This window comes from Ictalurus furcatus, chromosome 1, assembly GCF_023375685.1.
Source record: "Ictalurus furcatus strain D&B chromosome 1, Billie_1.0, whole genome shotgun sequence".
Taxonomy (NCBI): Eukaryota; Metazoa; Chordata; class Actinopteri; order Siluriformes; family Ictaluridae; genus Ictalurus; species Ictalurus furcatus.
This window is the reverse complement of record NC_071255.1, coordinates 7,260,250-7,286,101: the sequence shown is the minus strand read 5'-3', so window position 1 is coordinate 7,286,101 and position 25,852 is coordinate 7,260,250. Positions and strand designations below refer to the sequence as shown.

Sequence of the window (25,852 nt, the reverse complement as noted above, 5' to 3'; positions counted from 1 at the left end):
TGACAAAAGACAGATAAAATTAAACATATTATTTTTGTTTGATATTGATAGCTGTTTGGAGGATTATTTATGGGGACAATTTTTTTTCTTTTTTACTTTACTGTACTGAAAGGCTTAATTGGTAGCCTAATGCAGTGGTTTTCAAAGTTGGGGCCACCAGGGGGCGCCCGGGGGGCCTCAACAACTTGGTGTGAAAAATAAATACATGATTTGTTATATACATGCATTACTATAACATGTTATTTGTAACAATACATATTAAAATCAAATTTGCTATACTTAACTTTCTAATTGCTAAACAGACAAAATATCAACGTAAAAAAGGGGGATATATTCAGAAGTCTGTATTTTTAATGTGTTTTAAAGACATCTTGCAAAAGGGGGGCCTCGGTCAAATGTTAATGCCATTTGGGGGGCCTTGCCCTGGGAAAGTTTGGAAACCCCTGGCCTAATGTATACTTTAACTACTTTATCACTGTAATTGTTAAACAAATAAAGTGGAAAATATAAATAAATGTATATACTACATGATACAAATGTTGTATTATTTGACCAGATTTTGTCCCCATAAATTATCCCCCCAAAAGCTATCAATATCAAACAAAAATAATATATTTCATTTTAACTGTCATTTGTCACTGTATATAAATTACAATGACACAATCATTGGAGATTAACCAGTCAAGAGTAGTTTCTAACAATTGCATCCCTTACTGCTGTCCACACAAGAAGAACTCTGAACATTCTTATTTTGTTAACTATTGGACATTTAGACTTTTTATGATTTAAAACATGTGTTCAAAATATCCTCAATGTATTTGTGAATAATGTATATTTGTTTGTTTGTAGTTATTTGTTGTAATTCGGATGAGGGGTCTGACTGTTCAAAAAAAAAAGAAAAAAGGAAGGGGATATTTGTATTGTTATTTGTGCTGCTTTCTGTCTCTTCAAATAAAAACACTTAAAGTGACCCCATGCTGGCTAATCTACATGTTGTTCTCTACACAGCTAGTAGCCTAAATTGTGATATGTAATCTGATTTAGAGCACTAGTAATCTGGATTTGGAAATCTTGAAATGTTTGTATCTGGATTAGGGTGATCCAATCCAGTGTTGCTTTGAAAAACCGGCACAAAAGTAAAAATGGATTAATTGGTCCTGGATAGCAAAACATGGGATTTTTCAAATCAGGATAATTTTGATCCAGATTATACTTTTTGAACAACTGGGCCCTGGTTGCACTGTCCTTTTTACAGTAGGGAAGATTTAGGAAAAACAGACCAAACTTTTCCAACCGTACTATAAAACACGCCACATTCTAGTGCCTCTCAAGAGTCCAGTTTAACCACCATGTCTAACAGTGTTCTCGTGTAATGTGTTTTATCAGTAGTCATTCATTTATTCATCTTCTCGAACCGCTTTCTCCTGGTTAGGGTCGAGGTGATCAATAGTAGTATTTTCTTTATACGGGTTACCAAGTAGGGCTTTTATTGTGAGTACACCCACTTCCGGTTTCTGTCTCGGAACGCCCAGTACAGCTGGTACCTCCATTGCTTACCAAGACAGCACCCTGCACTGACAATGCGTGGCGCTAAGCTAAAACAAGCCATTGTGTGAACGTGATGTCCATGGCTACACTGCTTTGCAACCTGGAATTATGACTCAAGTAAGTCCGCAATGGCCATGAGTAACATTTTGTTTTCAAATGCACGGATACTTAGCTAGCAATAGTAAACTAGTTAAGCTAATTAGCAGGTTCCTAGTTAGTTCTATAAGGAATGACAGAAAACAGATTTCGCTAGCTAAGGTATTGTCTTTTCCTTTCAAGACGCTGGTCTTTATTCAGTACTATACACGGAGTGGTTCTAACAGTGTTCACTAGAGCCAAAATTGTTTTTCTCGGCAAAGGCAGTATGCGCCATCTGTACTAGAAGGCCTATTGGTGCAGGCCTAGGGTGAGCACGCACGCGCGCGCTTTTTGCAAGTATTTAGCAAACGGAAAACCCGCCTTGCACATAATTTGAGGTCTCTGCATGAGAGTGTTGGTGCATTTGTTCATGTCAAGTAGGAATGAATCATGAAACAGCTCGCCGTTTGTGAGGCAAGCCTATTTCCATAAATGTACAGTTTCGCGATTCATTCATTTTGACCGAATCCTTTAGGTGAATCGACTCGCAAAAGACCGAATCGAAATCAGTTTCAACTGCACAATATAGCGAGCACAATAAATGTTAATGCTGCCTTCCGCTTGCTCTCTAAGTGGTAATTCGCAGGTCGGAATGACGTAATTTTCGACAGGGGCGAATTCGACATGGGGCTTGTGTTGACGACACGGACGTTTCCATATTCGTCTTTTGTTAGCAACAAACTAGCTAGCTAACTGTGATGAGTGATGTGTATATTCTCTTCCTCAAACCGAACTGTATAGTCAGTGTTTTAGATTTAACAAGCGAATGTCTGCATGTTGAGTGATCTAAAGCAAAAACCTGTGTCTATATATACAGCATAACTCATTTAAAGGCATGCTAGTTTGCTTATTTCTGATGCTGTGCGCAGCCATGGTGATTTGATGTCACTCCATAAAGGGGAACAGAACTCGTAATTAAGAAGAGAAGACTACCCCAGGTTGATGAGTTTTGACGAATTTCAAGTTGAGGGGATGTTTCCTTTGACTTTTACTGTTTGGGGGTTGGGACCACAAGTACAAGCCATCATAACACAAATTATACAACAGTTAGTTCCGGTCCATTAATTTGATTGGTTGAGCAGCATTCTAAGGGTGCTTATATTTCCTGTAACCACACTGGGGCCCGGTTCACACTGCACACACAGATGCCAACAGACACGTATTTCAGGCCGGCGTGCCAACGCTGCCTGCGTGGGGTCATTGTTTGTCGGCGTTTTTCACCTGTCGGGTCGTTTGATGTCTGAGCAGTGTGGTATGATTTTCCAAAAAACTCAGACGTAAACTTACCTGTGCATGAGCTGTTGCCATGACGATGACTCAAGTGCCCACTAAAACTCTATAGAAACAAAAGCAAGTGTGCTGGGTGCTGGCACACAAACTTCTAAATAGACTGTCCCCATGCATTTTTGTTTCCTTGCATGTTCTGTCTAGTTGCTTAAAAATGGGAAAATTGGACAACAAAAGTTGGATTTATCGTAAAACTTACTTTGTACTTTTCTCGCTGTCTGCAGGACTAAAAGACGATAAAATATAAAACGTTTTGGCTATCTAACATGAGACCAGGCTAGTTTGGTGTCCTAGCCTAGGGGAGGCACAGCTAAGCTATCTTTATATGGGTTTAGCTGCTACAGTGACATGAGAAGTACATTATTTGTCTTTATGCTCTGTTCATATCATATTCATGCAAACTGGAACTCATAGACATCTACACACCTTGTTTTCCTGGCTCAGAATGAGAGGATGATAATGTTTCAGTTTGAACCCTGTATGTCAATTTTCCCCTCACTCTGACTGTGTGAGCTTGTGTTTGGCAGAATTGAGAGCTGTCAGCCAATGAGAAACAAGTATTTCCATGTGTTTTCCCACAAACCCTGTCTGACTGGTCTTACCTCCATTCACCGAAGATATAATATTACAACGCTGCCGTCTTTCAGTTACGTAGTGACAAACCGCTCCAAGTGAAGAATTCTTCAAGGCTAAAGGAAAAGTCACCGGGGCAACAGCGCTGAATGCCCAGGCCAGGTTATGCCCCTGGACAAACCGAGCAAAATTTTGAAAGCTTTGCGCATCCTCTCTCTGCAGGTCTCTGTATAAATGTAAGTGCCCCGTCTCTCTCATCGCAACAACCAAGGCTTCACCAGTCACCTCTTTTGTTTCACTCTTTGTCTTTTCAGGTGAAGAACGATATGTAAAGACACTAGTAATTGTAAAATTTTGATTGTGGTAAAAGGATCCCCTTTGAACCCACCAATAAAAAAAGTTTATTGGTGTCAGATGGGTCAGTGTGAACATGACAGTCGTGTTTCCCAACATTCTAAATGTAACGGCCAACTTTTAAAAGTTGGTTATTGTCTGCGTCTGTCTGCAGTGCGAACCGGGCTTAACTGTGTGTATCACCCCGCTCATCGTTGTTTGCACATATAATTCCACTTCCTAGTTTGTAAGAGTTACTACATTAGAGTTAGTGACATCATTGGTGTGCATGGTAAACAGTACTTTTTATGAATATAACTCTTGGCTTAAAATATGAACGCTCCTCAGTTGAAGATGAAAAGGAAGAAGGAGTGCCTATTTTACTGGAAGCACCTTTAACAGGAATGTACAAATCATTGTGACAGGGCTTGACAGTGTGAGCGTTTCACTCACGTTTGCGACTAAAAATAGATCGAACTGTAAAATGTGTCTAGGAGAACGTGTGCGAATAAAAAGTATTACACAATTCAGCCCAAGCAGCCCCTATTTTTATTTTTTATTTTTCCAAGAAAAAGGCTGATGACAACAATGATGCGGTCACTGCACTGAACCAACTCTGCCCGTTGGGGGGGGCAGATCACATGGTCCATTCGTCAGTGCAACTGGCATTCTAGACACCATTTTTTTGACAAAAAAAAGGTCAAGAGTGAACATGCAGTGAGCTACATAGACAGCCAAAGTTAGCTAACAACATACTCGAAATATGAAGCCTATTTGTCATTTTTTTAAAAGACAGAGTGGGATAGAAACTGAAGTTTTGACTGAAACAGTTGACGCTGAAGAAGGTGACGAAGTAATGCTAACTATAGCCCCTGGCAGCGATACCAGCTCATCCTCCTCCCCATCCATCCTTCCATTTTCTGTACCACTTATCCTTACTGGGTTGCGGGGAACCTGGAGCCTATCCCAGGGGGCCATGGGCACACGGCGTGGGACACCCTGGACAAGGTGGCAATCCATCGCAGGGCACAATCTCTCACACACGTTCACACACCCATTCATACACTACAGACCCTTTTTTTGGACATGCCAGTCAGCCTACAGTGCATGTCTTTGGATTGGGGGAGGAAACCCCCGAACATGGGGAGAACATGCGAACTCTGCGCTCACACAGGGCAGCGGCGGGAATCGAACCACAAAGGCTGGAGGTGTGAGGCAAACGTGCTAACACATCTCATTATTGACGAGCTGATCTGCGCACTTCATGGGGCTGTTCTGAAAACATGCATCGGAGATAATGCAGAGAGTACAGAACAAAGTTGTGTCCCAAATGATGTAGGGCTGCATGATTATGGCATAAATATAAGTAAAATTGTACCCAAATTATAGGATAAATAAAAATACCATCAACCAAATGAAAATATGCATAAAATATAATATGCAGCCAAATGAAAACAATCAAGGCGTATGCAGAAAAGGCAAGAACAGTGTTTACAGGAGGAGAGAAATGCAGCCAAATCACCCGATAAAGTGGTGCAGGGATGACGTCATTTTGTACTGGAAAACGGAAGTTATCATCACACCGGTTCCCTCGACAAAAACCTAATAGGATTTTCCCATAGGCTTTTTGCAGAATATAAGCGCTGTGATCAACAAAAGTTTACAATACTAACACGTTTTGTCCATCAAGATACATTTCACAAATGAACACAGCTTTTATGAAGTTTGAAGCCTAAATACAGTCACCAGAAATAAAAAGCTAACCGTACGGTATAAACACCACGGTCGCTCGACTTCAACGTCACCATCACCAAGCTTCCGACAACTTTTCAAAACTTGATTTAAAACATTTTCCATAATACAGATTTACTCTGTGGATGAATCTTCATCCACTTTTTTGGGGGGGAATTGTGCACAGCACACCTGAACCAGTTTATCTGCAAAGTTTTTTTCCTGTTCGGCGTGATGAGGTTTAATGTCCCCACAACGTCTGTAGTCCCATTTAGCAACTTGTTAGAGTCACGATTTCCCCTCGCACAAATGCTGGAGCTCACAGCATGCTCTGAAACCCGAAGCGAAGTTCACAGCGCGAGTGCTTAAATGCTAACTCGTTTCCGGGTTTTGGCATTACAAAATGACGTCATCCCCGTGCCACTCTGTGGTGACTGGCTGTAAGTTTAGGAAGCGCTTGACTTGATATGCGGTGGAGTTTTCTATGAGCGGAGGACTAACTTTAAACGTCAATATCGCAGTCGATCATATTCATGTAATTGTGGGCAGTCAAAATCGTAATCAAGATCAATATTCGATTAATGGCACAGCCCTAAAATGACGTACTATGCACTTGCATTATTCTCGATGTACTCTACCATGTAGTGTATGAATTTTAGAAGGGTGGTACCGTCTCAAATGGAACACGACAGGTTTTTTTTACTAACCGGAAATATACGCCGCTTCCCAGTCGATGGCACGTCAAATGCACGTAATGCAATGCAGCTAGCTTTAGCAAAATACCTAGAGTCAACAAAAATTAATTTCTTCATTTTACTTTTTGTCAGTGTTATCCTTTACGAGAAGCATGACCTCTTTGACCATCAGACAGAGGTGTAAACGTCAGGTAATAGCGGGAAAAAGCGTGCAACCCACTAAGGCATGAGAGCATTTTATACTAAACGTCACAAAGAAGACTGTAACCTTTAAAGTGGAGTTTGTGTAGCATGGAAGTACGCAAGTGATTCACAAGCTCCAGTGTGTGCAAGGGCTTGGGGAAATTGGTGTGAATTGCTAAGAAGGTTCAGATTAATTCAAGTTTGTCATTATGTCCCGTGTTTGCACACTTGCAGTGTCATTTCTGTCGTTTATTATAACGGGAGTGATCTATCTAACATAAGTAAAACTATATGCCTAAAGGCAGTAACAAACCATAAGGACAAACAGTTGTGTTATTGTAAAGTTTTAGTCTGAAGTTTATATTTGTAACACTTTTTGTGGATTTTATTTATTTATTTTCAAAAAATAATTTTATTGAAGGTACAATGAGGGGGGGGGGGAAGTATTTGATCCCCTGCTGATTTTGTACGTTTGCCCACTGACAAAGAAATGATCAGTCTATAATTTTAATGGTAGATTTATTTGAACAGTGAGAGACAGAATAACAACAAGAAAATCCAGAAAAACGCATGTCAAAAATGTTATAAATTGATTTGCATTTTAATGAGGGAAATAAGTATTTGACCCCCTCTCAATCAGAAAGATTTCTGGCTCCCAGGTGTCTTTTATACAGGTAACGAGCTGAGATTAGGAGCACACTCTTAAAGGGAGTGCTCCTAATCTCAGTTTATTACCTGTATAAAAGACACCTGTCCACAGAAGCAATCAGATTCCAAACTCTCCACCATGGCCAAGACCAAAGAGCTCTCCAAGGATGTCAGGGACAAGATTGTAGACCTACACAAGTCTGGAATGGGCTACAAGACCATTGCCAAGCAGCTTGGTGAGAAGGTGACAACAGTTGGTGCGATTATTCGCAAATGGAAGAAACACAAAAGAACCGTCAGTCTCCCTCGGCCTGGGGCTCCATGCAAGATCTCACCTCGTGGAGTTGCAATGACCATGAGAACAGTGAGGAATCAGCCCAGAACTACACGGGAGGATCTTGTCAATGATCTCAAGGCAGCTGGGACCATAGTCACCAAGAAAACAATTGGTAACACACTATGCCGTGAAGGACTGAAATCCTGCAGCGCCCACAAGGTCCCCCTGCTCAAGAAAGCACATATACATGCCCGTCTGAAGTTTGCCAATGAACATCTGAATGATTCAGAGGACAACTGGGTGAAAGTGTTGTGGTCAGATGAGACCAAAATGGAGCTCTTTGGCATCAACTCAACTCGCCGTGTTTGGAGGAGGAGGAATACTGCCTATGACCCAAGAACACCATCCCCACCGTCAAACATGGAGATGGAAACATTATGCTTTGGGGGTGTTTTTCTGCTAAGGGGACAGGACAACTTCACCGCATCAAAGGGACGATGGACGGGGCCGTGTACCGTCAGTCAAATCTTGGGTGAGAACGTCCTTCCCTCAGCCAGGGCATTGAAAATGGGTCGTGGATGGGTATTCCAGCATGACAATGACCCAAAACACACGGCCAAGGCAACAAAGGAGTGGCTCAAGAAGAAGCACATTAAGGTCCTGGAGTGGCCTAGCCAGTCTCCAGACCTTAATCCCATAGAAAATCTGTGGAGGGAGCTGAAGGTTCGAGTTGCCAAACGTCAGCCTCGAAACCTTAATGACTTGGAGAAGATCTGCAAAGAGGAGTGGGACAGAATCCCTCCTGAGATGTGTGCAAACCTGGTGGCCAACTACAAGAAACGTCTGACCTCTGTGATTGCCAACAAGGGATTTGCCACCAAGTACTAAGTCATGTTTTGCAGAGGGGTCAAATACATATGTCCCTCATTAAAATGCAAATCAATTTATAACATTTTTGACAGGCGTTTTTCTGGATTTTCTTTTTGTTATTCTGTCTCTCACTGTGCAAATAAATCTACCATTAAAATTATAGAATGATCATTTCTTTGTCAGTGGGCAAACGTACAAAATCAGCAGTGGATCAAATACTTTTTTCCCTCACTGTATGAACCAATACAATGTAAAACATGGTACATTAGTTTCCTTACCCCACCCTCCTCCCCAAAACCAGAAGACCCCACCCTCCACCCTAAGCAGCTAATGTACACAAATACAACATTGTCCTGTTACCAATATGCAGTAACGCAGCTATGTCATCACAATTGTTCAAGGTATAAGCCCATGTATATCAGAACAAAAAAGGGGATAACATTATTTTGTTGTAATCATTCTGTGAGACAGATTGCATTGCAGTGAAAACAATGGGCCCAACATCACATCTTCTAGCCAAGCTGTCACTGATGGAGGAGTGGTAGAATTCCAGCTCAACAAAATTCTCCTGCCAGCCAACAGAGATGTGAAGGCAATAATGTCACACTGATTTTTGGTTAAAGATTTATTTATTGTATTGTCCGATGTTCCAAAAAGAGCTATTAAAAGGCAAGGCCTCAATGTTACCCCAAGAGCTTGGCTGATGGTTTTAAAAACCAATGCCCATTACTTATCTAGACTGGAGCAGGACCAAAACATATGTGCCAGATTGGCTGGAGAAAAAGAGCATCTGTCACAAGCAGCGTCCAACACAGAGTATATTCTGGCAAGCCTAGCCTTACTTAGTTGGACTCTGTGCAGAACTTTAAGTTGTATGAGCCCAAATACAGCAAAGGTTGATGAATTGACCCTTTTAAGCGCCTCCTTCCAATAGACCTCTGTCGTGTACATTTTTATGTAACGTTACCCCATCAGACTTTTCCCAACCTGTTAATAAGCTTGTTAGCATGTAAGCTAACAAGCTTACATCAGTCAGTCAGTTCAGAATGAATTGGAATACTTTTTCTGAGTTTAAGACTAACTCCCACTGCATCCATATTTCTGTCTGATTTTTAATGTCTGTCGTTATGGAAAGTTGAGTGACTGTGTTGACCGTGGTTACGTGTTAACTTGACCAGTGTTTGCTAATGTGTTCAATTTAGATATGTAAAATTATTAGTTTTATGTTTCAAAGTCACAATTGGGTTTTCAGACATCTCCTGGAGTCTCCCACATTTTAATAGTGGCTCCCTGACGCCCGCAAATCATATACAATATCCCAGAAACCTTTAAAAAAAAAATATATATATATATATATATATATATATATATATATATATATATATATATATATATATATATATATATATATATATATATATATATAAAATTTATTTATTTTTGAGAGTGAGAGTGAGTTCTATTGACATTTCTAATGGTAGACGGGCTCTGGAGAAACCGAGAGAGAGGGTGGATGTCCTGATTGGTCTCTTTGTGCTTACTAACCTAATCAGTTATCTCGGTGGGCGGGCTTTACAGTCGACCTCTCTATTTCCAGTTCATCAACCAGTTCGGTTCAGTTTAGAGTCTGCAGCACCATGGCAGACACTAAAAATAAGTACAGAACGCATTTCACCCCAGACTACACTAAAATGTACCCATGCGTAATGGGGGTAAAAAAACAAAAAAACGACAGTGTTGCCCGCTGTTTGCAGCAGTGAGTTCTCAGTTGCTCAGGGTGGGTTTAATGACTGTAAAAGACATGTTGAGATGAGTTTAATAGGCGTCATTCGTCCATTAGTATAGCTAATGTTATTTTAACTAGCTGTTATAAGGAGCTACTGTATTGATGTCTAGGTGATGAGGCCAAACTTCCTGCAGACATGTGTAAAGTAATAATTGAATAAAAAGAATTACTCCATAAGTTGAATAATACAGTAATATAATTTAGTATAATATAATACGAAACGGTGTAAGTACATATTTTAATGTCCCATTTTCTGCACATACCAGAAAAGCTGTTTGCATTAGTGAGTGTAAATAGTGTGTCTAAATAGTTGTAATATGTTGTTAAATAAATAGTTGTGTTCTGTCATAATAAAATGTCATGCCCTTGTTCATAGATGTTTGTTGGCTGTGTGTATGTTTGAAGCAACCTCACATCGCCCCCCCCCCCCCCCCAAAAAGGTATTTCATTTGTAAATGTCACCTTTTTTACCTCTTGTAAGTTGGCAGGTCTGTCTCCAGCTCAGCCTTCATTTCTTCTAACTGAAGTTCATAATTGGCTTTGAACGAAGAAGAGAATGAAGGAGTCGTCAGGTATTCCAATATGTTCTAAGGCATTTTGGGAGAAACAAAAAGGCAGTGCTTCTTGTTGGATCTGCAAAACTGAATCATTTATGGGAAAGCATTCACTTTTTTGGAGATTTAGTTTAAAACCTGAAAAATTTCCAAACCAACCTTTTATGGGATCACTAATGTAAAGCAAAATGTAATCTGGGTATAAAGACACACAATGTTCAATATCCCCTCTTTTGATCCCTTGGGACAATGTGGCTGATTTCAGTGCTATTGAAAGAGGTTTGATCGCAAAAAGAAGTGGGGACAGTGGGCATCCTTGATGAGTACCTCGTGTTAAAGGGAAATAACCAGATCGAGAGTAATTGGTCTGAATGGATGCCAAAGGTGCCGAAACCAATTTTTTTTAAAGCCGCAAACAAGTATGGCCATTCAGCTCGATCAAAAGCCTTCTCCGCATCCAAAGAGGAGATAAACTCTGGACTCTGAGCGGATTCAGGAAAATACATTGTTAGCAAGTCTGTGAAAATTAGAGAAAGAGTGTGACGGGTCCTAATAAATCCTGTCTGATTGTCTGAAATTATTGTATTGAGGACATGCTCTAAGCGGTACGCTAGCACCTTAGCTAGAATTTTAGTGTCTGGGAATTGGGTTAGGGGTTTTTTTTTTTTTTTTTTTTTTTTTTTTAAAATAGATGCTTGTGAAAAAGTTGGTGGTAGGGAACTGGATTCCAGAGGTTCTTGAAACACTTCAAAAAGAATTTCTTATAGATTTCTTATAAAATTCAATAGGATACCCATCAGGGCCCGAAGTCTTTCCACTTCTCATTGCTAAGATGGCCTTACTGGTTTCTTCCAGTTCAAGATCATGTTCTAAATCCTCTACTTCATCTGAGTGTAGAGTTGGAATGTCTATATTATTTATTTTATTTTATTTATATATATGTGTGTGTGTGTGTATGTATGTGTGTGTGTGTGTGTGTATATATATATATATATATATATATATATATATATATATATATAAATATATGTATATGTGTATGTGTGTGTGTATGTGTATGTATGTATATACTGCTGTATCTGAAGGGAATTCTGAAGTATATAGAGAGAAGTAAAAGTTTGTGAAAATATTGTTAATTTCTTTTGGGTTGCTTATTAAAGTTTGGTTAGAGTCTTTTATCTGAGGAATAAGACGTGAAGAAGCTTGATGTTTCAGCTGCTGAGCCATAAGCCGAGTGACTTGTTTCCATACACGTAGTAAAGGTCACGCATCCTAAATAGTAATTTTTCTGTGTTGTGGATAAGAGATTAAATGTAGTCTGTAAAGCAACTTTTTTTTCATGTAATTTGTCTGTGGGTAGTTCTGAATATAGTCTGTCTAAATCTAGTACAGATTGTGACAGTGCTTTCAATTCCTTCGCTCTTTGTTGGCATATAATGTATAAAATATCATTTGACCCCCTCATGTAAGCCTGTAGAGTCTCCCAAAGTAACTAGTGAGACACTGAGTCCGTTTTATTGGTCTCAAAGAAAGTATCTATTGGTCAACACAAATCTGCAGAATTTTTCACCAGGTAGCAGGAGTGGATTCAATTTCCACTGTGGTCAATCCCTAATGTTTAAGTGCAGGTCTAGCACCAGAGGTGCATGCTCTGATATAATGAGCAATGGGTCCATAACACCGATCAAGTCTCCAGAAAGTTTCCATCAGATGGTGTGTATTAAGCTTGTGAATTAATAATGAGGCTATTCGCAAATTGAACATCGTCCCAATTAGGCGCATAAACATTTATAAAACAGCCAGTATTTGAAAGAGATTCGGACACACTCCGTACATTTACATGGACAACAATAATCCAATATTAACCTGATTAAGACAGTACTCTGATTAAGAAACTAGCATGTAAACAGCAATTTTTTTTATTACCTTAATCCGATTAAGTAAACATACTCGAAGTAAACACAAATCGAATTAAGACGTGTATTTACTTACTATTTTTAGGCGAAATACATGTATCTCGGCTACTATATAGTAGGTAAGAATGTGGTTTCGGACGCAGCCCATGGCTTCAAGCAGTCGTCTATTTGCACGCATAGCATGACAAATAATTTAAACTGTATATGGTACCATAACGAAGACAAACTGTATGTTGATATGTGAAATTCTGGAGGGAATGGCATGGCGCAATGATGTGTGCTGTTAATCGAACTATGCTCTATAACATGTACAACGGGAACATGAAAGGAATATTCTAAAAGCGACTCATGTAAACACCTTAATCACAGTATTGTCTTACTCAAAGTAAGGTCAATAATTAGATTACTGCTAGTCATCACCCGAATGAGAGAGGTAAAAGTCCTTGGCTTCCTTTGATGTATCGAAGCAGTGTGTTTTCCCTTCATGAGTAATACAAAGCCTTGCTGCATACAAGAAACCGAATTTAACTCCCTTTGCATAGAGCTGAGATTTCATGTCTTTGAACATCACTCGCCTTTTCGCCATGTCTCCGCTGAAATCCTCATAAAAAAAACACCCTGTGTCCGTGAAAGTACAACTCTGCTTTTGCCTGCTGAATCTAAAGATGTGATTCTTATCTTGGAAGAAATGAAACAGAACCAGAAATACTGTGTCTTGTCTGTTTGGCCTTTGTGTTGTTGGCTGGTTTGGGTCCAACTCAGTGGGCACGTGAAAGAACAAGAGGACCTTCCTTCCCCAGCACTTTCAAAAAAGATGCCATGTCTTAAACTCTGGCATCCATTAAAAATTAACACCCAGCATTTGTAGTAATTTTAAATGGACTGCGGTCTTTGGAGGCACAGAATTTTAAAATAATTTTTTGTTGGGTACCAGGACATTGTGGAATCCCAGGGAATGAGCAAGCTGATGCTAACGAGGCCTCATCTTCAGAGCTCAGAAAATGCTCTATTCTACTTTCAAACCTCAAACCCATTAGAAACTCTTATGTCTTCGAAAAAATGGCAAACTGAATGGGATCAGGGTATTACAAATAAACTTCACAACCATATTGTGGGCAGAAATTGTCATTTCTACTAGAATAATCCCTGGGACCATGTCATCTACACCCGTTGCTGATTTGGCCACTCCAGACTCACTCACAAGTATCTGTTAATGGGTGAAGATCCTCCTTTATGCCCCTTATGCCACAGCGTTTTATATTATATAATACACTCCTCAAAAAAGTTAGGGAACTCTTAATCATCACAGTATAACACCAAATCAATTAAACTTCAGGGATATCAGTCTGTCCAGGTAGGAAGCGTAAGTGATTGTGAATCAGTTTCACCTGCTTTGGTGCACATAAGTGACAACCCCCAAAAAGGGAATGGTTTTGCAGGTGGTGGCCACAGACAATTGCTGTCTCCTTATCCTTCCTCACTGACTTGTCAGGTTTTGACTTGACTTGACTGACTGGTTTTGTTTTTTTTTTGGTAGGGTCCTTGTCACTACTTGTAGCTTGAGGCCGTACCTGCAACCCAATCAGGTTGCTCCTCCAGTTTGGCACATCCATACATGCCATCGCAAGGAGGTTTGGGGTGTCTCCCAACACAGTTTCAAGAGCATGGAGGAGATACCGGGAGCCGGTCCATTACATGAGGAGAGCTGGATAGGGCCGCAGAAGGGCAACAACCCTGCAGCAGGACCGTTATCTGCTCCTTTGTGCAAGAAGCAACAGGAGGAGCACTGCCAGAGCCCTGCAAAATGACCTCCAGTAGGCTACTGGTGTGTATCTTTCTGACCAAACTGTTATAAACAGACTCCATGAGGGTGGCATGAGGGTCCGAGATCCACTAGTGGGACGTGTGCTCACAGCCCAGCACCGTGCAGCTTGATTGGCATTTGCCAGAGAACACCAGAATTGGCAGGTCCACCATTGGTGCCCTCTTCACGGATGAGAGCAGGTTCACACTGAGCACGTGAAGGACGTGAAAGAGTCTGGAGATGCTGTGGGGAATGTTATGCTGCCTGCAACATCATCCAGCATGACGGGTGTGGTGGTGGGTCAGTGATGGTCTAAGGAGGAATATCCTCGGAGGGTAACATAGACCTCCATGTGCTAGCCAACGGTACCCTTACTGCTGTTAGATACTGGGAAGAAATCTTCAGAGCCATCGTCAGACCTTATGCCGGTGCAGTGGGCCCTGGGTTCCTGGGCGTTGTGCATGACAATGCCCGGCCTCATGTGGCCAGTGTGTAGACAGCTTCTGGATGATGAAGGCATTGATGCCATGGACTGGTCTTTATGTTCCCCAGACCTGAATCCAATTGAGAACATCTGGGACATTATGTCTCGGAGCATGCGAAGCCGCCAAGTAGCACCACAGGCTGTCCAGGAGCTCACTGATGCCCTAATCCAGGTTTGGCAGGAGATCCCCAAGGACACCATCTGCCATCTCATCAAGAGCATGCCCAGAAGCTGTCGGGAGTGCATACAGGCATGTGGGGGCCATACACGCTACTGACTGACATTCAGTTGCCATGATGAAATTCGTGCAACTTCGATCAGCCTGTTATTTTTATTTATTTGTTTGTTTGTTTGTTTATTTGTTTATTTATTGGGGGGGGGGGTATTTCCGGTGTGATTTTGAATCCAGCTCTCAATGTGTTGACGGTTTTGGCTTCCATTGTCACATCATTTTGTTCTCAACGAATTACACAATGTATATAAGTAATGATTTTCAACTTGAATATTTCATTCATCAAGATCCAATGTGTGATTTAAGAGTTCCCTTAATTTTAACGGACTGTGATGGTTTCAACTTCTCTAGGACCCTTTTTTTTATTGGTTGTTTTCATATGAAAAGATTTTTAGTGAAATGAAGCCAGATTTAGTTTTAGAATTTTTAGCGAAGGAAAACATTATTTTTAAAATAAATATTGGAAATTCTTCATATTTTGCCACACTGTTTCTCGCCATGAAAATAGCCATGGTAGCTGGTAAACTGTTGTATTAAAGCAATTAGAGCTGGAACAACTAATCGATTATGGAAATTTGCAACGAATTGTCAACGAATCTCATTATCGATTAGTTTAGTCTGTGAGAGGCACAGGGCGTATTTACTCTCTGTTACTTCTCTTCCGAAAACATGCATCGGAGAGGACATGCTAGTTGTGTCCCAAATGACATACTGTACACTTACACTATGCACTCTGCACTACCATCTAGTGTGTGGATTTTAGAAAGGTAATATCGTCTCAAATGGAACCCTAGCGTTTTTTTACCATACTATTTTACGAAGTATAAGCCGCTTCCTGTTCGACAGCGCATGACGCCATACACACATAATGTGATGCCGCTAGCTTTAGCAGATACCCAGAGCCACCGACAATGAATTTCTTCAGTGTATTGTTTGTGAATGGTACCTTTTAATTTTATTATGTTTATAACCAAAATAATGTCTAAAGGCAGTGCGTAACAGAAACCGTAAGGTGCAGCAAAAGTGAATTTTTATTATTAATTTAGGACTGTAGTTTAATTCATTGCTTTTTTTTTTTGCATCCATAAAAAAAATAATGCATGAATACTTTTTATATAATATAAACTCCGCATTATAAAGTTTATAAATCTTCTCGGTGGTGTTTAATACAAAATGCTCCACTGCCTTAGAGGTCGCACATTTTCTTCCTCAGTCACTTGACGATTTCGCCTCCGTCTGATGGTCGCTGAGAGAAAAGAAATTCATGTACGGTGTGACTGGGTATTAGGCTAAAGCTAGCACCATCGCATTACGTGCGTTTGACGTCATGTAGGAAGCGGCATATACTTCCGGTTAGTAAAAAAAAAAAAACCTGCTAGTGTTATATTTGAGATGATGTACTTGGGTCCAAAAGGTTCAACAACAAAGACAACAACAAAGCACCTGGTCAAAATAAAAGGGGTATAATTATATGGCATATCATTTCATTTGATTCGAAGCTCTCAATTCAATACATCTGTGAACTGTACAATATTTTCAACAGGCTGCATAAAAGTATGTTATTTGTCATAAAATACTACTATTACATGAAGTTAAATAAAGATTGAAACTTAATCAAGCCCACCTTCCCATCTCTGGAAAAAGTAACTTCCTTTATGGCTCAAATCAGGAGAGGGTATGCTTCTCCAAATGCTCTTTTTCATGAGCCAACAGGTTAACATACTACCATACTAGCATATTAACTCCTGCATTCAGCAGCATGCAAGAACTGGAATAATTCCCCAAAACTAGTGTGTGGGAGCATTTCAGCTTCCATCAATACACCAGTGCTAATACTGCACACCTATAGATAATATGGTGAAAGCACTCTGCTGCTTTCAGGCCGCGTTTCCTTGCTGATTCAATCTGGTCTAAAGAAATCACTTCTGCCAGTGTGCGTATTCGGTAGTGGAGAACACTGGATTAAAAAATGCAGCTGGAGCTAGAGCGAGCTATGTGACTCTTGCAGCACAATTAGTCTACAGCATACTACAAAAAGCCCTGTGCTTCAGAACACCACCCAGAGTCAAACCGGTGAAAGCTTAGCCATGTTTAATTTTGTTACATACTAATGCAAGGCTTTTGTTTCATTATGTGCTATATAGTCTGAATGGATCACTTTAAAACTGTAAAGTTTGTATTATAGTATTTGAAGTTAAATGTATTAATCAGTTGAAAATGGAAACCTAAGGCACATATTCAGGCAATGCTTATTTTTGCTGGATAGATAATATATTGTATCTTGACACCAATTTATCGTATTCACTTTGAATTTTGTGTATTGTTAAAATACACATCTGTATACCTTCTGCTGAAAAATAAATAACATACTCTTAATTTTTTTTGTACAAATGTTTTTTATTCACAACAAGCTTAACTAAACAAATGTTTTCAACATGGACTTAAACATTGACACTGTGTCTGAGTCCCGAACCCTAATTGGAAGGCTGTTCCATAACTGTGGGGCTTTGTAAGAGAAAGCACTACCCCCTGCTGTAGCCTTCACTATTCAAGATGGCAACAAATAGCCTGCACCTTTTGGGTATGACTGATCATAAAAGACCAAAAGTTCACTCTGGTACTGTGGAACAAGACCATTTAGTGCTTTATAGGTCAATAGTAGTGTTTTATAATCAGTGCAAAATTTTACTGGGAGTCAGTGCAGTAATGTGAATAAGATGGGGTGATTTGGTCATATCTTCTGGTTCTAGTAAGGACCCTTGCAGATGCATTCTGGACTATCTGGAGCTTGTTTATGCTCCTACTGGAACATCTAGACAGTGTGGCATTACAATAATCCAACCTAGAGGATTATTTCATTAGCTAGTATAAATAATGGCTAATGAAAAGAAGCTGGCAAGCAACTTTTCCAGTTAACTCTTTTAAAAAAAAAAAAAAAAAAAAAAAAAAAAAAAAAAAAAAATCACCATTGTAATACTGACTAACAACTTTCTTTAATGGCAGGGAAAGAGTACCATTTAGAAATATGTTGATTTGCTTTCTGTTTTTCTTCTTTAGGAAAGCTACAAGAATTGGCACAACTGAGTGTATAACACTCAGTACTGCCTCCCTCTGCCATCCCACAATGCTTGGGCTACAGGAAACAAGACCTGCTGGGACTTCCTCCACCAAATCATACAGCTGTGTGGCATGCTCAGCCACGTTTCATGGTTTAGCATCTCTCTTGGTACATCAAGCATCTCACGCCAATGAAGTTTCTAGTCCAATAGGGGCTACATCACCTACTTGCAGTCACTGTGGTGGATTATTTGCAAGCAAAGAACTTCTTGAAAAACACCACTGCATGCTATTACCCCCTACTGTAACTCAAGATTTACACACGTGTGAACGTGAGGAAGGGTTTCAGGAAATTGGTGCTATTCAGGTGCATGAAAAGATGCACGAAATGAAGACTTTTACAGAGTCAGATAAGGATTCTACTATAAAAATTGAAGTCATGACCGATGGCAGCCACTTTGCTCCAGTTCTCCCCTCTGAGAGCTCACCTTCCCATGGTACTGAGGAGTCACTTAATGAGAGCGCACAGACACTTTCTGAAGTTGAGAAAAAAGGGTCTATATACATGTCAAATGTATCTCCTATGCCATGTCCCATCTCACAAGGACATCATGAACGGTTGCTACCAGCATGCATATCCAGTCCTATGATTTCCACAGAAGCACATAGTGAGTCCTTTGAAAATAAAGCTAAGCTCGTGGAAAATGAAAATGTGAATAGTTCTGACAATGAGGAATCACCAGACCAGTCAACAGTAACACATAAGAAAACACTTCTTAAAATGCTTGCCTCTGCCTATATGAGCTGTAGACAGCCAGCCCAAATTAAATGGGGCCAAATCAAGAGGGCTCTGCCTCCCCGAAAAGTTTCACCTAGGGCACCTTTACAAGCTCCAATGGCTATGTCGGCATCAAACCCTGAGTGCACTGTTAATCAGTTAAGACAAAAGGTTGCGAAATATGCCCCTAATCGAGAAGGTTTAATAACATCAGACAGAACCTTCTCAAACAAAGGCAGTGTTGTATCTGTGACCAAGACTTTGTGTCCTGTGGTGGCACTTGAGACTCGTCAAAAGCTTTTCAGGGACAATGTTGAAGGTAGATATCAGTGTGGAATCTGTCGTAGAGTGTTTCAGAACAAGGACAGCTTAATAATGCATCATGCCTTGCACAGGAAGGAGAGAGTTAAATTTTGTCACCGTTGCCAGCAATTTGTCATCAGTGTAATTTCTGTTCCGGATAACCATATCTGTTCTGGCTATGGCGGAGCAGCCAACTCTCTTCCCACAATAATGTATCCACGAAAATTATTTCGCTGTCAATTGTGTAACCGGAGCTATACAAGGCGCCACAGGCTTAAAACACATAAATGTCACTGGGTAGCTGCTTCGGCTCGAAAAGATGCCACAGTCTGCAATATTGGAGGGGAGCAACTCTCGTCAGTGAAGAACTCAACAAGCCATGTAAATGTTGCTGTGAACACTGAGAGCATTAACTCTATAAAGACTGAAGAGAGTGCAGGATCTCCAGTGGTGGACAAATTTCAGTTGAACCCTAACTCTTTTAAATCTGAAAGAGCACCCAAAAGTTTCCCACCTTTTCTTCCCAATAAGTCTAAATTTGCATTAGTGCAATCAAAGGAAAATGTTAATGAAATGTTGAAAGGAGAGAATTCCATTAACTCTTCATCGTCTGAAGCTGAAGGAATGGCAGGGAGTAACACAGAGGGAAGTGAATCATTAGAAAGAGGCCAGTGGACTGTACCGCTGGATGATGCTGAAATTGATGTTCTGACTGATGAAGAAAACTGCCCAAGTCCAAAAGAAACCACTGATGATGAGGTCATTATTTTAGAGCCGTCTGTTAATTATGGAACAACACATTCTACAAGTAAAGATTTTCAGGTTCATGTTTCTGAGAGTGGAATAAGGCGTTTTTCCTGTAACAGATGTCAGAAAAGCTATTCTAGGCGTTTTACGCTAAATCAGCACCTTAGGATTTGTAGAGCAAGAAAATTAATGGAGCCAAATTCCTATGGAAATGTGTCAGATAATATCCTTGGGGTGAAGAAAATGTTTCCATGTCCCCATTGTGGTTCATCATTTACTCGCAAAGATAATATGAATATGCACCGAAAGAGGTGCCAATCCATGAGAGCTGCAAAAACTCTGGTGGGAAATGGGATGTTGGACAAGCAAAATCAAGCAGCCCAGGAAAACATATTTGTGTTGCCACCAGTTTCAAAGAGCCAAGTGAGACAGGAGGGCAGTAGTAATGTTGGGGGTGGAAGCTGGGGTATTATGTCATTACCATCTGTGCTCCCCAGAAAAGTGACTTGTGAGTGTGGTGCTAGTTTTACTTGCCCTAGGCTTTTGTTTGAACATCTGCAAATGCATGCACTAGAGTCTTACATTTGTTCCCATTGTGGTGAGAATTTGCAGTCTTGGGCTGATTTTGAAGCACATCAGCAATTACATCTACAAACTTCAGGGGCAAAAATTGAGGACAAAGGGTCACAGCAGCAATCACATGTGCAGCCTCAGCTTCAGCAAGAGCCAAACATTCAGACATCAGTGCAAAATCAAAAAAAGATGTCTCAAGATCTGTTTAAATCACGTTTAAATCACAGGCCCTTCACAGGTCCATATGTCTGCCACAGATGTAAGAAGATCTTTAGATTACGCAAGTCTTTGCTAAGGCACCTAACGCGGAGTTGTAAGGGAGCTGCTACAGCTGAAAACAAACACTCTTGTTCCCGCTGTGGCATGACTTTCCAAAACTCTTTAGCCCAAGAGGTCCACATGCGTGGCAACACTTGTACCCCCGCTTTCAAACCTCTTAGTTGCCCAGTGTGTGTACGTTGGTTCAGCAGCCTTGAAGGACTCAAGAGACACTTGTTGTCACATAGCCAAGAAGAAAGTTTGACTTGTCAGATTTGTTCTTGCAAGTACTCAAGCCATGCTGCACTTGAGGAGCATAAACGTAGTGTCCATAGCACAAACAAGGACTCTGAGTCACCTACTGTTCAGTCAGCACATGTTTCACAAAGCAGCTCATCAGATGCCTTTCGCTGCCAGATATGTCAGCGCAGTTACCCAAAACTCCAGTCCCTGAAAGATCATCTAAGAAAGGTTCATAGACCAAAACATCTAAACGCAGTCCGCATTGGCAGTTTTGAGTCCAAGGATTTGTCAAAAGGAATTGCACAGCAAAGTCAGACCAAGCAGTTTCAGTGTCACATTTGTGCTCGTGCTTACCAAGATATTCAGTCCTTGAAAAATCACAGGAGGAGGGTCCACCGTATTCTAGGAGGTGGACTGCAGCCTCCAAGGGCAAATCTACAGCAAAGTCATTCCAATCTATTTCAGTGTCAAATCTGTTCACGCACCTACCCTGACATAAGGTCATTGAGAAACCACAGGAGGCGGGTTCATCGCATCCTGGGTGGTCTTGAAATATACAAAGGGATTACTCATCAAAATCAGAGCACTCCTTTTAAGTGCCAGATTTGCCAGCGCAGTTATCCAGACCTAGGATCACTAAATAACCACAAAAGGAGGGATCACTGTATTTTAAGGGATGTACTTGAGTCAACAAAATTGGATGCCACACACATGGACCAGTCACAATCAGATGTTGTACATGTCACAGATCCCAGTGGGAATTTTGAGCCTATTGCGTAACTATGGTTTATGATCACTGACATATAAGTTAGAAATAACATGTACTGTGGGACTTTTTTGTGCACTCAGCTTTGTACAATTTTATTAGACTTAAATAGTAATAGCTTCAAAATAATTCTTCTGTAAATATGTTGGATACTTTTTAAGGCAAATATTCCTTAGCTGTTTTAAGATAATGTTCATTCCATTCTTCTCATTTCATTAGTTGGTGGTAAGTGGTACCACCAGTAGAAAGACACTTCCCAATGGTTAAATATAATTGGCTGCAATCTGTCAATTACTTTGCTGGTTTCTGTTTTGATGGTCTGTCTTTTTTATTTTTTTTTTGCATTTTAGGTTATTCTATTAAAGATTTATTAGAGATTAAAGATTGATACTAATGAGTAACAGCTGCAAGTCTTTGAATCTGATAAAGTGGGAGCATGGCTTCCATGGTTTGTAGTGACATGCCATGTCATTTTATTTTGAACTACTGTAACAATGCTATATACCTGAATGAGCCAAAAAAAAAAAAAGGCACTGCATGATGCCTCCTACAAGAGATTTTTTTTTTCTTTTTTAGCAATCATTAATAAAACAGTAATATTCTTGACTTTCATGAAGAATCTCAGCCTTTTGAGGAGTTTTTGTAAAATTATTAGGCCACAAAATTCATAATCTTAGCTTTCCACACTCACATGTACAGTGGGCCTCATTTATTAAGTTGGATATGAACAGATTTATATGTAAATCATTTGTACGAGTATGAGAATTTGGTGCAAATCGCATAAATTCGGGAAAAAAGTGTGTAAACTTCTGCATAAGAAGACCAAGTAATCAAAACCTTGATTGATCGACTTAAAATCATATAATTTGCATGGATTGTTGCTCTTTTATATGTGGAATATACTTATTAGGGTTTAAATTGCTTATTTATTTTTACATTCATAGCATTTAACAGAAATGCTTTGTTGTCTATCAAAAAAACATCCTTGTGCTAGTTTACTAGGTCAGAGACTAAAAGGCTTGGTTGTTATCATTAATATTATATATTAATAAATATTTTTATTGGCATAGAAGTGAATCAAAATAAATTCCATTTTTACCTTTCGACCTTTACACTTAACATTAATTTTATTTTCCCAGGTGTCTGTACACGTGAAGATACATATGTATTCATATATTATGAAGAAAATCAGCCTTTCCAAAACTTGTGTAAATCCGGTCGAAACGTTTAGTTCGGGTTGGCTTATGCAAACATTTACACACAACTGTATTAACAATTAAAAAATGAGCCCCACTGAGCTTTTTGGAGCAAGAGTCGTCAATTAAGAAAAGTCAATGAAGACCACATTTTAATAACGACGTATGTATAGTGATGTACACCTGTTACTGCCTAAAACATATTTTGGCTGTCACCTATCTCAATGTAAATAATTGTGCTTGTTCTTTTCTCTTTTTTTAACCTTTCTCTCATAAACAGAAATAGGGCATTTTAAAACACTTGGTAAGTGCATGAACAGCTGAAAAAAAAACATTGTAAATAAAGGTGTTATTTGTAATCTCAGTGCATTGTGAATGTATTAAAGTTTGTTTAATGGTAATGTTTTGGAAGACTGTAACTCCATATTGTACAAATAAATACTGTGGCGTTGTATGTTTTTAGGTTCACTAAACATTTAAGTGTTCAGTTATTCATATGTTTATTAAATATTATAACAACCTACAATCTTCTGGGAAGGCTTTCCACTATATTTTGGAACATGGCTGTTGGGATTTTCCATGACAGACCATGCGGTTATTTAAAAAACGCCACCATGCAAGTCCCTGTGTATGAGCTGGTACTACAGTAGAGAAACAATAACATAAGAAGGAGTGCATTTCTAAAAACGTATCACTTGTGTTACAGCACCAACTACTATCAGAGCTATGCAGTTATCTTAAGGTAGTCCACACCTTTTGATCAATCAGATTCCAGAATTCAACCACACTGTGGTATAACATGAAGTCCTACATGCAGTTGTCATAAGGAAGTCAGTCTTCAAAACTTCATGAGAAAACAATTAATTTATATCCTATACTGGATATAATGGAATTTACCATGGTAGGGGGTTAAAAACCCAGGTGTTATCTGTTTGTATCAGATGACACTGTTGTTCACCAAGTGTATTATAGAGATTTAAAACTTAGAAATAACTTGGAACACATTTTCACATGGTTGTAGAACATCTTGTGTTTCTGCAGTTAGCCTGATTTTAAACTAATGCTGTCTTGCATATAATATACAAATCAGCTTGCAACATTTGACTACCAGATTCCTGTCATTTTCCTCCTTCCCAGTTGTATTCAGAAGATGGTTGCTGGATCAAAAATCAAGATTTTTAAATCCTTATAAGCAACAACTTTGTAATGTGTGGGCCACCCACTGTTCCGTGATGTTAAGAGGGCTTTGAGGTGTCAGATGTGGCTTGGATAGATGGTTGCATTAAGATATAAATCTGTTTTATATCTGTCCTGCATGCATTTTTATATCTCTAGATATTATTCTGACACTTAAAACACAAAACAGCCAGCTGTAAATGGGGAAACTTAATGATTCATGAAACATTCCTCAAATAAGGTTTAGGATAAATGTTTATTGACTGATCTGATTACTATCAGAATCATGGATTTCACATTTCCACTCTAAGAGAGTTTTGTGTAAATGGGTTTTACAGTGCTGTGAAAAAGTATTCTGTTTTTGTGTATAGCTCATAAACAGTTTTAGGTCATCAAACAAAATAAAACTATACAACTAAATAGGTAAAGTTCATCATTACAAACTTTGATGTTGGCTTGACAAAGCCTGTCTGAAACTTTAAAAATAGTTATCAGTTTGAAATCTGAAGCTAATGTGCAGCCAATACGTCTAAAGTTGGATAGATAGTTAGGGTCGCAATACTTTTGAGTCAGACGGATAGGGTGCCAATACTTCTAGCAATCGAGAGGGAGAGAGAGATGATGTGAGAGTCTCTGTTACAGGTAGATTGATAGAGTGAGGGGGAGAGAAGAGGGGCTTCAGGTCGTGTGCATGAAATCTTGAACATTCTGAGCCAGGCTCTGAACATTTCATCAATGTAAGTGAATGGGGGTTTTGGGGATATTTGATCGTCCAGTACGGAAAAACTGGGAGTCCAATCAGTTAGAAAAGATATAGCATGACCAGTCTGAACAGCCTGAAGGACTGTGCTGAGTTTGGTGAAAGTAGCTTGAAAGTTCAAGCAGTTATAACAGTCAGAAAATTTATATATATTTTTTAATTATTTTTATGCAAGTCAATGGAAATTTTGGCCAATTTGAGCTTCCGTAATGGGAATTCTGTAATTCCGATCACTTAGAAAAGTCATAGCAACTCAACTCAGAACAGGCTGAAGGTTCTTGCCAAGTTTGATGCATGTTGCTTGAAAGCTCTGGAAGGAGTAGCAATTAAATTTTGGGGGATTCAGAATAATAATAAGCAGCTTATAGTAGAACAGTATGTTGGCTTTGTCAAGCCAACATAAAAAGGCAACCTGAGTAACACAATTTTTTTTATTATTGAAGCAAAAAAAAGTTATCCAACACTTATCACCCATGTGGAAAAACTAATTATCCCCTTAAATTTAAAATCTGGTTGTGCCACCTTTAGCAGCAATATCTGCAATGAAAAACACTTCCGATAACTGGAAATCAGTCTTTCACAGCACTGTGGTGGAATTTTGGCCCACTCTTCCTTGTAGCACTGTTTTAGTTCAGCCACACTGGAGGGTTTTTGAGCATGAACTGCCCATTTAAGGTCCTGCCACAGCATCTCTATTAATTCAAGTCAAGACTTTGACTAGGCCACCCAAAAACTTTAATTTTGCTTTGTTTTAGCCATTCAGAGGTGGACGTACTCCTATGCTTTGGATCATTGTCTTGCTGCATAATCCAGTTGTGCTTGAGTTTCAACTTACAGACTGAAAACCAGACATTCTCCTTTAGGCCTATCCAGTAGAGAGCAGAATTCATGTTTCCCTCAATTATTGCAAGTTGTCCAGGCTTTGAAGCAGCAAAG

General features: G+C 39.6%; 1 protein-coding gene across 2 annotated transcripts; it reads left to right on the top strand.

The window, feature by feature from the left end:
• The first annotated feature begins 1,419 nt into the window (after positions 1 to 1,419).
• Positions 1,420 to 25,852, top strand: im:7147486 (zinc finger protein 227). 2 transcript variants are annotated; one of them, XM_053622684.1, is made up of 2 exons: positions 1,420 to 1,665; positions 18,117 to 25,852. In XM_053622684.1, exon 2 carries the CDS (start codon positions 18,184 to 18,186, stop codon positions 21,796 to 21,798), a length of 3,615 nt encoding a protein of 1,204 aa, XP_053478659.1. In that variant the 5' UTR covers positions 1,420 to 1,665; positions 18,117 to 18,183; the 3' UTR covers positions 21,799 to 25,852. The 2 variants fall into 2 exon arrangements, with proteins under 2 accessions (XP_053478659.1, XP_053478652.1); XM_053622677.1 differs by having other exon boundaries at positions 14,077 to 25,852.

Excerpts from the sequence above, each read along its gene's own strand:
- im:7147486 (XM_053622677.1), top strand. The coding sequence starts at position 18,085 with ATGTTGATTTGCTTTCTGTTTTTCTTCTTTAGGAAAGCTACAAGAATT.